The sequence below is a fragment of the Otolemur garnettii genome, unplaced genomic scaffold (genome assembly GCF_000181295.1).
Source record: "Otolemur garnettii isolate 467f Iridium unplaced genomic scaffold, OtoGar3 scaffold00070, whole genome shotgun sequence".
In the NCBI taxonomy this organism is placed as follows: Eukaryota; Metazoa; Chordata; class Mammalia; order Primates; family Galagidae; genus Otolemur; species Otolemur garnettii.
This window is the reverse complement of record NW_003852465.1, coordinates 9,786,801-9,800,579: the sequence shown is the minus strand read 5'-3', so window position 1 is coordinate 9,800,579 and position 13,779 is coordinate 9,786,801. Positions and strand designations below refer to the sequence as shown.

General features: G+C 48.7%; 1 protein-coding gene across 3 annotated transcripts in view; it reads left to right on the top strand.

Annotated features, from left to right (window-relative positions):
* Positions 1-7,497: 7,497 nt before the first annotated feature.
* Positions 7,498-13,779, top strand: part of MCRS1 (microspherule protein 1) — a 9,968-nt gene continuing 3,686 nt past the window's right edge. Inside the window, exons 1-8 of one of the 3 annotated variants that reach the window (XM_023515372.1) lie at positions 7,498-7,595; positions 8,795-8,914; positions 9,432-9,570; positions 9,913-10,051; positions 10,658-10,816; positions 10,951-11,060; positions 11,950-12,058; positions 12,324-12,462. In XM_023515372.1, the coding sequence (XP_023371140.1) occupies positions 8,905-8,914; positions 9,432-9,570; positions 9,913-10,051; positions 10,658-10,816; positions 10,951-11,060; positions 11,950-12,058; positions 12,324-12,462 (805 nt within the window). In that variant the 5' untranslated portion in view covers positions 7,498-7,595; positions 8,795-8,904. Of the gene's footprint in view, positions 7,596-8,794; positions 9,244-9,431; positions 9,571-9,912; positions 10,052-10,657; positions 10,817-10,950; positions 11,061-11,949; positions 12,059-12,323; positions 12,463-13,779 lie in introns of all 3 variants that reach the window. The other 2 variants (XM_003793615.3, XM_012807511.2) reach the window with 2 other exon arrangements.

Below are 13,779 nucleotides of genomic sequence, written 5' to 3'. Positions count from 1 at the left end.
AAAAAAAAAAAGAAGTTGGATGTTTTATAAAGTTTTGTCTGTGATTCTCTAACTTGGCGATTGATATTTCAGAAAGTTTCAGTCTGTGTGTAAGACTTCCTTTGTAAATGGTTTCTATTATCTTAGAGAAAAAAACAGTATACAGATATGAGGCAAAGTATTATGTAGAATTAAATTGTATTGTGAATCCAAAACTTTGTACTGGTCAACAGCTTTATCAAACACCAAGACAAAGTATTTGAGTCAACAGCAGAAAGATCCTGTGTCCTCTGGCTGGGTCCCTGGAGCTAACAACCCTGGGTGAGAGGGCAACTGGTCCTGCTCTAGTTGGGAGGGACTGGGTCCTAGACTGAGACCACCTGGCAGAAGACGAGGAGACCCAAGCCCTAATAGTAACAACAGCTAACATTTTTTGAACACTTGCTATAGACTACCTACCTTGTTTAAGTAGTCAGTGATTAACTCCTCAGAACCATTCTATAAAGTAGGTATTATTTCCCCACAGACGATGAAACCGAAGCACAGAAGTCTAACTTCCTCAAGGTCACAAGCAGGTAGGTAATAGAGACAGTTTAAAACCAGGCAGTTTGACTCCAAAGCCTGCCTTCTTAACCACTCTGTTCTAATTCCCCAGAAGGAAGAGTTGGGAGCCCTCAACAAAGATCCAGGAGAAACCATGAATGCAGTTCTATGAATATGACTCCATTGTAAGCTACATCTATCCCAGAAAAAGAATGTCAAACTATGAAAGAATACTTTGAAGCCAGAGATGGTTAATTAATTAACTCTAAAGGCTAGGTGACTGGTACCATTGCTAGCTTTCTTTTTTATCCACTTTTGCTGTTGTTGTTGTTGTTCCTTTGGTGGCTTCTCCTCCTTTACCTTACCTTAAATGCTGGCATGCCCTATATAGTGGTCCTGAACCTTTCTCATTCTCTTATCTACACTCTCTCCCCAGGTACTCACATTCAGATCTTTGACTCCCTAAAGTAGATCTCCAGTCCATGCCTCTTCCCTGACCTGACTAGCATGTCTACATCTTTACTCAAGGCCTCCAACCAAGATACCTTATAGGCAGCACCTCAAACTTAACGTGTCTAATACAGAACTCTTTTGTTTTTGCTCCTATATAAACCTGTTCCTCCACAGAATTCTCTGCAGTAAATATATTTAAGACATTATCCCTGGCTGGGTGCAGTAGCTCAAGCCTGTAATCCCAGCACTCTGGGAGGCTGAGGTGGGCGGATCACCTGAGCTCATGGATTTAAGACCAGGCCGAGGGCGGCGCCTGTGGTGGGTAAGGCGCCGGACCCATATACTGAGAGTGGCAGGTTCAAACCTGACCCCAGCCAAACTACAACAAAAAAATAGCCAGGCAGGTGCCTGTAGTCCCAGCTACTTGGGAGGCTAAGGCAAGAAAATCACCTGAGTCCAGGAGTTGGAGGTTGCTGTCAGCTGGGTGATGCCGCGGCACTCTACCGAGAGCAATAAAGTGAGACTGTCTCTACAAAAAAAAACAAAAAACAAAAAAACAAGACCAGCCTGAGCTAGAGTGAAACCCCATCTCTAAAAATAGCCAGATGTTGTGGCGGGCACCTGTAGTCCCAGCTATTCAGCAGGCTGAGGCAAGAGAATTGCTTGAGTCCAAGAGTTTAAGGTTGCAGTGAGCTATGATGCCATGGCACTCTACCGAGGGCAACAAAGTAAGACTCTGTCTCAAAAAAACCAAAAAGAAGTTATCCTCAATAAGTAAATATTTATTAAGCACTTACTACAGCAGTGAACAAAACAGACAAAACCCCTTCCCTCACAAAGCTTATATCTGACTGCCGGGGAACATACAATAAAAAGAAAAAATAAGTAAATTACATCATACATTAGAAGAGAATAAGGGTTAAGAAGAAAAAGCTGAGAAGAGGTAGGCAGTACCTCTTTGGATGATGAGGACTGAAATTTTTAAAGGCAAGTGAGAGGAGATGAGGTCAGAGAGGTAAGAGGTAACAGGAGCTAGAACATGAGATTTATTTATTTATTTATTTAGAGACAGAGTTTTACTTTGTCACCCTCGGTAGAGTGCCATGGGATCACAGCTCACAGCAACCTCCAGCTCTTGGGCTTAGGCGATTCTCTTGCCTCAGCCTCCCAATTAACTGAGACTACAGGTGCCCACCACAATGCCTGGCTATTTTTTGTTGCAGTTTGGCCAGGGCTGGGTTTGAACCTGCCACCCTCGGTATATGGGGCCGGCACCCTGGCCCCTACTCACTGAACCACAGGTGCCACCCAGAACATGAGATTTTTATACTAAGGAAGATGGGAGGACTTTGAACTGAGTGAGGCAGGACCTGAGTAGATTTCCATTTTAGTAGGAATGCCCTGGCTGCTGTGAGTAAACTGAAGGAAGGGCAGTGAGGATGAAAACTGGGAGACCACTTAGGGGAACTCCTATAATGGTCCAGGTGGGAGGTATTTGATGATAGGGAACTGGACCAGGAGAGAACGGAAAAGCTAATAAAAGAGGGTCAGATGCTGGATAGGCTGCATTACCCACCTGGGTTCTTTGGCCAAAATTCTAGGTCTCGTCATTAATTCTTCCCTTTAGTCACATCCCATAATCAAACCATCAACAAGTCCTTGTAGCTCCATTCCCAAAATACATCAAAGTCACTGTTTCTGTGCATCTTCACAACCCCTACAACCCACTAAAACACCCGGGTTTACTTCTCACCTGGATTGCTGCAATAGCCTCTTACCTATCTCTCTGCTTCCTCTTTTGCCTCCTACATTTGTTCTTCACAAGCAGCCAGAGGGATCATTTAAAGAATTAAAACAGGCAATACCTGTAGCTCACTGGTTAGGGTGCCAGCCACATATACTGGGGCTAGCGGGTTCAAACCCAGCCGGGGCCTGCTAAACAACCACAACTACAACGAAAAAATAGCCAGGCGTTGTGGTGGGCACCTATAGTCCCAGCTACTTAGGAGGATGAAGCAAGAGAATCACTCAAGCCCAAGAGTTTGAGGTTGCTATGAGCTATGATGCCATAGCACTCTACCAAGGGTGACATAGTGAGACTGTCTCAAAAAAATAAAGAATTAGAGTGGTGCCTGTGGCTCAAAAGAGTAGGGCACCAGCCCCATATACCAGAGGTGGCGAGTTCAAACATGGCTCCCAGCCAAAAACTGCAAAAAAATAAATAATTAATTAATTAATTAAATCTCATCATAGGATGCACTTGCTTAATATCCTTTAGTTTGAGAGCTTTCCAATGCAGTAAGAATAAAGGCCAAAATCTATACTGTGAACTACAAGGGCTGTTGTGATCTGTCCTTTGACGACATTTTGTTCTCATCTCCTCTCTTGTCACCTTGCCACACAGGCCACACTGGGCTCTTTCCCATTCCTCAAACTTATACAACTTCTTCCTGCTTCACAGCCACTGGATGTCTCCTTTGGCTGTGTCGTCTTACCATAACTCTTCAAAAGAAATAGTCCCCTGGGCGATGCCTGTGGCTCAATGGGTAGGGCGCTGGCCCCATATACTGAGGGTGGTGAGTTGAACCCAGCCCTGGCCAAACTGCAACAAAAAATAGCCAGGTGCTGTGGCAGGTGCCTATAGTCTAAGCTACTTGGGAGGCTGAGGCAAGAGAATCGCCTAAGCCCAAGAGCTGAAGGTTGCTGTGAGCTGTGATGCCACAGCACTCTGCTGAGTGTGATACAGTGAGACTCTGTCTCTAAAAAATAATAAAAGTAAAAAAAAAAGAAAAAAAATAGTTCCTTATCAACCAACTGTCAAATTTTGACACAGTTGTCACCTTTTCAAAGATAGTGCTGATAATTCATCTAGTACAGATACTAGTACGCTATATATATATGCTACAAAACTCACAATCTTAGGCAAAAATTCCTATATCTATATCATAAGAGTGCCTAGGTCTTTTTTTTCTTGAGACAGAGTCTCACTTTATTGCCCAGGGTAGAGTGCCATAGCATCATAGCTCACCATAACCTCAAACTCTTCAGCTCAAGCAATTCTCTTGCCTCAGCCTCCTGAGTAGCTGGGACTATAGGTGCCTGCCACAATGCCCGGCTATTTTTACATAACGGATCTTGCTCTAGTTCAGAGGGTCTCAAACTCATGAGCTCAGGCGATCCACCCACCTCAGCCTCCCAGAGTGTGGGCCAGGTCTCTTTTTACCCAGTGTGAGAGGAGAATGAGGACCACAAAGGAAATGTGAGTCTCCAGGCACCTGAAAGAAGATAGTGGAAGATGGGAGACCAAAGCTTTGACCACCACCTTTCCCTAGTGGCAGAGGACCCTGGGGTATGAAAGTACTTTAGGAAGCTGGGAATCAAGAATTTTCCTGGCTCGGCGCCTGTGGCTTAAGCGGCTAAGGCACCAGCCACATACACCTAAGGTGGCGGGTTCGAATCCAGCATGGGCCTGCCAAACAACAATGACGGCTGCAACCAAAAAAATAGCCGGGCGTTGTGGCGGGTGCCTGTGGTCCCAGCTACTTGGGAGGCTGAGGCAGGAGACTCACATGAGCCCAGGAGTTGGACGTTGCTGTGAGCTGGGATGCCACAGCATTCTACCCAGAGGGATAGCTTGAGGCTCTGTCTCAAAAAGAAAAATTTTTTTTTCTTCTCCTCTCTCACTCAAGAAGTTGTATATTCAAGAGAAAAACCTCAATTAAATTCAAGTTGGGGGGCTCAGTGCCTATAGCTCAGCAGCTAGGGCACCAGCCACATATCCTGGGGCTGGTGGGTTTGAACCTGGCCCAGGGACTGCCAAAGAACAATGACAACTATAACAAAAAAATAGCCAGGCGTTGTGGCGGGCGCCTGTAGCCCCAGCTACTTGGGAAGCTGAGGCAAGGGAATCACTTAAGCCCAAGAGTTTGAGGTTGCTATGAGCTGTGACACCACACCACTCTACTGAGGGCGATGTAGTGAGACTCTGTCTCAAAAAACAAAAAAAAAAAATTCAAGTTGGGGGAAGAGGGTAGGAGTGAAGGAGAAAGGGAGGGGGGATTGGTGTGCTCTCACCTAATAGGCACAATGTAAGGGTGCATGGAACACCTGGGTGAGCGGCTCAACTACAATAGGGACTTTACCTAACAAATGCAAACAAAATGTAACCTAATCATTTATATCCTCATATTAATCTGAAATTAAAAAAAAGAGGCCGGGCATGGTGGCTCACGCCTATAATCCTAATTTTCCAGAAGGCTGAGGGAAGTCCATTGATTGAGCTCAGGAGTTCAAGACCAGTCTAAGCAGAGCAAGACCCCATCTATACTAAAAACAGAAAAACCAGCCAGGTGTCATGCTAGGCGCCTATAGTCCTAGCTACTCTGGAAGCTGAGGCAAGAAGATCACTTGAGCCCAAGAGTTTGAAGTTGCTGTGAGAGTGTCTGCAAAAAAAAAAAAAAAACATTAAAGAAGGTGTGTATTGGCTCAGTGCCTGTGGCTCAAGTGGCTAAGGCGCCAGCCACGTACACGTAAGGTGGTGGATTCAAATCCAGTCTGGGCCCGCCAAAACAACAATGACAGCTGCAACCAAAAAATAGCCGGGCGTTGTGGCGGGCAGCTGTGGTCCCAGCTACTTGGGAGACTGAGGCAGGAGACTCACTTGAGCCCAGGAGTTGGAGGTTGCTGTGAGCTGTGATGCCACAGTACTCTACCCAAGGGGACAGCTTGAGGCTCTGTCTCAAAAAAAAAAAAAGAAGTTGTGTATTGGGACAGCGCCTGTGGCTCAAGGAGTAGGGCACTGCCCCAATACACAGCTTCAGGGTGGCAGGTTTCAAGCCCAGCCCTGGCCAAAAAAAAAAAAAAAAAAGTTGTATATTAATCTATTTACTTAATTCATTGTAAAATGTGTGGCATGCAGAGAAAAATTGGAAAATATATGTGCTGCTGAAGCAAGCACAAAAAATTGGAAAATAATTTAAAAAGTGACTGATTCTACCACTTGGACACAAAATATAGTAATATTTTAACGTATTTATTTCAATTGTTTTTTCCTTTGTGTTTTTAACAGTCAATTCATATTTATTTAATATGTTAACATTAAAATTTTCTATGTAATTACATTTTTATAAAGATTATTGGTTGTCTGATATTTTCACAAGATTACATCATAATATACATATTTAACCAAGTGCCTGTTAAAAAAAGAAAACTCAATTTTTCTTTTTTTTTGAGACAGAGTTTCACTATGTCACCCTCAATAGAGTGCCGTAGCATCACAGCTCACAGCAACCTCAAACTCTTGGGCTTAAACGATTCTCTTGCCTCAGCCTTCCAAGTAGCTGGGACTCCAGGCACCCACCACAATCCCTGGCTGCTTTTGTTGTAGTTGTCATTGTTGTTTGGCAGTTTGGCAGGCCCAGGCTAGATTCGAGCCTGCCAGCTCTGCCTATGTGGCTGGCGCCCTAGCCACTGAGCTACAGGCGCCAAGCCAGAAAACTCAGTTTTTCATGGAAGATTAAGTATACACACCTTAAGCAAGTCTACAGGACAGTAAATGAGGTGGACTCGAAGCAGAGGGCTATCACACACTGTCCTATTTGACAAATGAATTCCCTTGCAACTTCCTGGTGATGTGTGCTTGACACCTATGTTAAAGAAGCTGCCCGAGCGGCTGGACAGCTTTGGAATTGGATATTCCTTATTCTGAACTGAACTATCTTTCTCTACAGCTGCTACTTTTGTACCCAGCAAAGGAAGCAAGAAACGAATACAAATAGAACCCCTCTTCTCTACAGGACAGTCTTTCTAGTTTCCCCAAATTCCAAACTTTTCCCTCAGGCTCGTTCTCCCATCTCTAGATTCCTTCCATGGTGCTCCAGTCTGAGAGTGCTTCCACTGGTCTTCTCTCTTACCTCCCTGCACCCATAAGATCCCCCAGTATAATCCGGTGGGGTGGGGCCGATAGGATCAAATGGACACCGCTCCTTTTCCCAGGGTCTCTGCCTTCTTAGGAACGTGACCCACGATATCCTGTCAGATTCTAAAATGCTAACCTCCCTGCTCTTTCTGTACGCACCAAATCTCCCTGGCTAGAGCGAGTTCCTCAACATTATCTCCCGGACTCGTGCCTAGCACATGGCCTGATAGAGTAGTAAAACCTCTGGCAGACTCAAAGAACGCATAACTGGTGCTACAAAACCCTCAAAGACGCCTACACTTCGTGGGTATTCAGAAAGCAAAAGGCAGTCCGCCGTCCCGCCCCGCCCTGGGTTCCGCCCCGCCAAAGCGTCACCTCAGCTCGCCTCTCTAGCTAGGTCTCGCCTCACGTCTCTTCTTTCCCTTTAATCGCTCCCTCGATCAGTTTAACCTCTCCGGTGCCTATAATTCCTAATATCTCCACATATCCTGTCCCAATGAGGAAAACTTTTGCTTTTAGCTAAAGTGACATCTTCAGCACCACAGCCACACCTCTTCAGGTCTGTTCTCGCCACGAGCCGGAAGAGATTGCGCAGCTCCTAGTTCGTAACCCGGAAGTAGACGTAGCTCACGGAAGCCGGCTTTGGCCCTGCGGCTGCTGCTGTCGCCGCGGAGAAATTGTTGGAGCTGGCAGCCTAGGAATGGTGAGACCTTGCGGTTCGCCGCTGAGGGTTCTAAGCGGAGTTGGGTGAAGTGGAGTTTTCCAGAGTGTCGCCGGGGACGACTCCCCTACAAGGTTTGGGGCCCCGCCCCAGTAGCGCCCCGAAAATCTGCGCATGCGTGGGCAGGACTGGGCCAGAAGCTGGCCTGAGGTGTTACGCATGCGCAGGGTGGCGTGCAGAAGGTGGGGTGAGAATTGGCGTGAGAGTTGATCCCTTTCCCCTCTCAACTAGCCTGTGGGTCTTAAACCAAGGCCCCGACAACATCTGGGTTCGCCTGATGCTGTGCTTTGAGTTGTATCTCATCTGACTTCATCACTATTCCTACCCGATCCCCTGTAAACAGACCGGGACCGGTCTTTAACCTTGGGTGTGCACTCCCAGAAAAGCTAGGCTCAGAGGGCTGGGAAGAAAGGGGCCATAGACCTTGCCCCAGTTTGCCCGCAGGATCTGGCCCTTTCGCCCTCTCCTCAGGTGTCAGGATTTTCAGCCTTATCCTATGGAGAGGCATCTGAGGACAGGGCCAGAACGCTGCCAAAAGCCACCGTGGCGAGCATGGGCGGGGACCTGCAAGTGGAGTGCCCCAAAAGTACAGTACCTGAGTTCTCCGGGGTATAGGAGTGGCCCTCTTCCTTACCCCCACTCCCAATGCGGTTGATAACTTCTGCAATTCCCAAACCGGGTTTTTTTGCTTTCACAAGATACTACTCACTAAATCTTCGGCAAAAACTCAAATAGAAAAAAAAAATGAGGTTGAGTGATTGGAGTTTTATCTCCCTTTTTCCCAGCTTTGGTCTGGGAGGGGAAGGATGGTGCTGCTGAGTTGAGTAGGCAGCTCAAGAAGAAAAAGTGAGCCAAGATCCTTTGTTTCTTGCTACTTTGTAGTTGTATTTAAGGTGCTTAACCTACAAGTCATGAGTAGAATTAGAAGGGTCTATGAACCCCCTATGCGTTTGCACATTTCTCAGAAGTCTAGTTTGTATCATTCTCAAAGGTGTCAGGGACCATCACAAGGCTTAGAAGGATTTATAAAGGTAATAATGGCACAGTAGACCCTTGCTCCTCTTTCCCCTCCTTGTGTCTTCCCTAGTTTATAGGACCCTGAAGGACCTGAGCCACTTTAAGGCAATGAGGCTGGCCAGTTAGAAATCTGAGTCTCAGGGAGCCTCATTTCTCCTTCACAGACTCTCCTCTCAGCCTCTAAGCTCACCTGGTCAGAATCCTTGGATGAGCCTGTGGGACCCTTCCTCCTAGCCCTGTGGTTTGGAACCAGTGGCTTTGGGACTGTAAGAGGATGGATAAAGGTAGTATGAGGCCGGGCCAGCTCCCCAAATGCTCGGGCGCCAACCATCTGCTGATTGCACCCTGTGCCTGGCACATGTGTCTTTTGGTCCTGGCTGGGCATTATCACCTCCCCCTGGGCCAGCACCATCCACGTACCTGTCGGCAGAGCCACAATTGACCGACTTGCTGTTGAGCTGCTGCTCTTTGGCATGGCTGCATTTTGATGGCAGAGCACAGTTATGCCCAGAGCCCAGTGTGTCGGCATCACCAGTCTGACCTGAGCACCATGTGCTGCACGACATGACACGTGGCACCGGGGGAACTGCCCAACGTGGAAGGTCTGGGCCAGGTCTGAGCCCAGATGGGATCTGGATGGCCAAGGAACTCCTACCTTAAAATCTCAAGTGTCAAGGAGACTGGGGAGGGGCCGAGAGGGTTGGCAGGGAGAAAGGGGACTGAGGAGGGGTCCTATGTGCAATGGCTAAAGGCACTGCTAGGCACTTAGAGGCCTTGAATTTACCATTTCTCCTTTTCTAGATTCTCAGGGGCTACTAGATTCATCCCTGATGGCATCAGGCACTGCCAGCCGCTCAGAGGATGAGGAGTCGTTGGCAGGGCAGAAGCGAGCCTCCTCCCAGGCCTTGGGCACAATCCCTAAACGGAGAAGCTCCTCCAGGTAATAAGGGTTTGGAGGGCCAGGGACTGGGAAGGGGAGAAGGTCTGTGGCATTAGGTACTGTGTGCCTTTGCTGCTGTTGGGAATGGCTACCTGAGCCCCTCGAGGACTAAGTGTTGGCAGAGCCTTGTGCATATCCTATCCTTGCTAAATCCCTCCCTGTGGGACTAAGGTTTGGGGAGGAAGGTCTTAGATCTCCCACATGCAGTCCCTCGTCACCTAAGCCTCACTCTGGTGTGAACTTAGCTCCCTGCTGAGAACCTACTCTGTTTTGGAGACTGAGTGTGTGTGTGTAGCTACCGGGGAGGGGTAAGGAGTGCTTACTGGGCTGAACCCTCCACAGGTTCATCAAGAGGAAGAAGTTTGATGATGAACTCGTGGAGAGCAGCCTGGCAAAATCCTCTACCCGGGCAAAGGGGGCCAGTGGGGTGGAACCAGGGCGCTGTTCGGGGAGTGAACCCTCTTCCAGTGAGAAGAAGAAGGTGAGGGATTGGGAGATGTAGGGGCTGGTCTGAGCATTGCCAGATTTTGTGTTTCCCCAGAACCTTTGCCAGCTACCAGGAGCCCTGAAGAGGAGGCTGTGTGAGGACCAAGCTGCCCCAACCCTGATCTGAGATGCCTCCCTCCTGGGAGCCCTTCTCTCCCTGCTCCCCCTTTCTTACTGCACCCCCCCCACCCCAATCCTGCCAGTGCAGCCTGTATCACATTCTGTGTGGGAGGCATGGAGCATGTATCTATTCTGGGAGCAGACAGCCTGTTCCCAGCATTGCAGGGTGTAAAAATAACCCCCAGGTGGCATTACTCTGGCCCTAGACACTGCACCAGCAAGAGTGATTTCCTGGTATCTTCCTCACCCACCCTTCACTCTGGGGTTGGGGGTGCCACCAGCAAAGACAAGACCCCTTGTGGCCAAGGACAATGTAGAAGTGATTTGGCAGGGGTGGGGGTGGGCCCTGGAAAGCTGAGCTCTCTTCCTCGGCTTCCTGTCATTGGCTGGGGCTGCCACAGAGTACATAAAGCTCTGGGCCTGAGGTCCCGGCTCTCCTGATGGGTTCTTTGAGTTCATTCTATTCCTGTCCTCTGCCCAGGTATCCAAGACCCCCAACACTCCTGTGGCACCTAGCCCAGCTCCAGCCCCTGGACTCACCAAGCGTGTGAAGAAGAGTAAACAGCCACTTCAGGTGACCAAGGATCTGGGCCGCTGGAAGCCTGCGGATGACCTCCTGCTCATCAATGCTGTGCTGCAGGTACTGCCTCTCTCCACAGGATATTCTTCAGCCTCTAGTTCCCAGCCCCTAAACTAGCCAGCAGGCCCTTTGGTGGCAAGGGAAGGGTTCTTCCTATTGCTAAGGCTGGAGCAAACGCCTCTGGGGCCTTGCAGACTAATGACCTGACATCTGTCCACCTGGGAGTGAAATTCAGCTGCCGCTTCACCCTTCGGGAAGTCCAGGAGCGCTGGTACGCCCTGCTCTACGACCCTGTCATCTCCAAGTGAGTGGGGCTGACTCCAGCAGTGGGGAGGTACTAGAGACACCAGAATTTGGCTCCTGAATAAGAGAGAATTATACCGAGGTCCAATGAGCCTTGCATCCTCTGGGGTTATACCAAGCCCTGCCAGACTTCAAAGGGAAGCTTCTTTCTACCTCCAGCCCTGCTAGTCCTTGCTGGAAGCAAGGGAGTCTGTAAACACAGGAAATAGCATGGGAGAAACCACCCCAGTGAATGCCAGGAGCTCTGGTTCCATCACTGTGTGCATTGTGGCTTTGGGCATGTCACCTCCTAACCTTCCTACACTGCCTTCTTACAATTTCTTCCTCCTAAGAAGATGGAGTTGAACAGATCACCAAAGTCCCTTCCAGCACCAATAGCCAGGCTTCCAAATAAACCCATGTACACACTCAACATGCTCTTCCTCCTCCTCCATCACTTAGATCAATGTTTTCAGTGTTTGACTGGATGCTTAACCCCCGTCTTTTCCTTTTCCACAGCCCTTGGCACCACTTAAGCAGTAGCCACAATCCTGACACACCAGGAAATGGGCCAGACTCGGCTTAGGAAAGAGGAGGTCATAGGCAGTGGTGAGGGGTGGCAACTTCGGCCAAATAGAGAAGAAGAGCTTGGGAGGGAGCAGCAGCTGGTCTCCAGATCTGCCTCAGGACTGGGGCATTAAGGGGACATAGGAGCCTCAGTTATCTGAGTTGCCTGTTTGTTTGACAAACTCTTGGGGCCATAGGTCCTATGCTTAGCCTTAGGCTCTTCCTATTGAGGGCCTTGCCTCTAGGTTTGGGATCTCAAAGGCTTTTCGATTCAGGAGAAGTAGGAACCCTGATAGCTTGACACCCTCCCTTTAGCCTTGCCCTCTGTGTCTTCCCTGGTCCAGGTTGGCCTGCCAGGCCATGAGGCAGCTGCACCCAGAGGCCATTGCTGCCATCCAGAGCAAGGCCCTGTTTAGCAAGGCTGAGGAGCAGCTTCTGAGCAAAGTGGGATCGGTAAGGCTGAGGTCTTAGATTGAGGATCAGGGTAGGGGCAGTTGGACCAACTAGGAAGCAATGTGGGGTGCCACCCCTACTGTCTAGATGCGTGTATGTGCAAATGCACAGACGTGCAGGGGCCTTTGTGATGGGGGCCTTGGGAGGAGTGTGGTCCCCTGGGCTCCCCAGCTTCCACAGGGGACTAGGGTAGGAAGTAGGGGTGAGAAGTCAAGGGCACTTGTGAGAAAGCTCAGCTGCCCAGAGCATGTTTCTTGCCCTCTAGACCAGCCAGCCCACCTTGGAGACCTTCCAGGACCTCCTGCACAGACACCCTGATGCCTTCTATCTGGCCCGTACTGCCAAGGCTCTGCAGGCTCACTGGCAACTCATGAAGCAGTATTACCTGTTGGAGGACCAGACAGGTAATGCCCAAGGAGCTGGCAGGTGGGAGAGTGAGTGAGAGAGAGAGAAGTAAATCTGGGCACAGCTGCTCTCAAGTGCTGTGTAGCAAATTCCTCAGTGGCACCACCCTATCTTGTTCACCTCACTTTGCAACAAAAACTGCTTCCTTCCAGGAGAGAAAGTACTTGTAAATGTCTTAGCATCAGGGTAAGGGTAGCCAAATTTTCCTGGAATTCTGAGCAAAAGTCCAAATAGCGGAGTTGTCTACCACTTCCTGTTTTAATTGACATATTTTACCACTACATAAATAATACATTAATACAGCCTTAAAGTGCAAAAAAATACATTAATATGTTTTTTATGGGCAACTTTCAAACATGAGCAAAATGTGAAAATCTCCATTGCTTACTGTTCCCTGTTTCCTGCCCTATCAATAATTACTTTTTCTAAGTTTTTCTGCCCCTTTCCTCTCTCCATTCTTCCTTCTCTCTTCTTCTTCTCCTCTTACCAGGCACTGCCTACCCTAAGGCCATTCAGGAATCCCCACTGGGACATGGCCTCTCTTCTTTCTGTTTTTCTCCTTCCCCAAGGGCCAGAATATTGCTACAAAACTCTCTTGCTGGGCTGAGCCTGTGGCTCAGTGAGTAGGGCACCGGCCCCGTATACTGAGAGTGGCAGATTCAAACCTGGCCTTGGCCAAATTGCAACAAAAAAATAGCCAGGTGTTGTGGTGGGCGCCTGTAGTCCTAGCTACTTGGGAGGTTGAGGCAAGAGAGTCGCCTAAGCCCAAGAGCTGGAAGTTGCTGTGAGCTGTGATGCCACGGCACTCTACCGAGGATGAGAATGTGAGACTGTCTCTTAAAAAAAAAAAACTCTCTTGCTCTTCTAGTGACAAATGATAAAGCTGCAGGAACCCTTCAGTGAGACTGGTTGAGGTCTTATGTCCCCAGCACAGGCATACTCCTATTTGCTAAATGTGACTGTCCAGGCTCGGCACCCATAGCTCAGTGGTTAGGGCGCCAGCCACATGCACTGGGGCTGGTGGGTTCAAACCCAACCTGGGCCTGCTAAATGACAGTGACAACAACAACAAATAGCCAGGTGTTGTAGCAGGTGCCTGTGGTCCCAGCTACTTGAGAGGCTGAGGCAAGAGAATCACTTGAACCTAGGAGTTTAAGGTTGCTGTGAGCTGTTGATGTCACAGCACTCTACCGAGGGTGACATAATGAGACTCTGTCCAAATAAATAAAATGTGTTGGGCAGCACCTGTGGCTCACTGGGTAGGGTACTGGCCCCATGTCCCGAGGGTGGCAGGTTCAAACCTGGCCCCAGCCAAA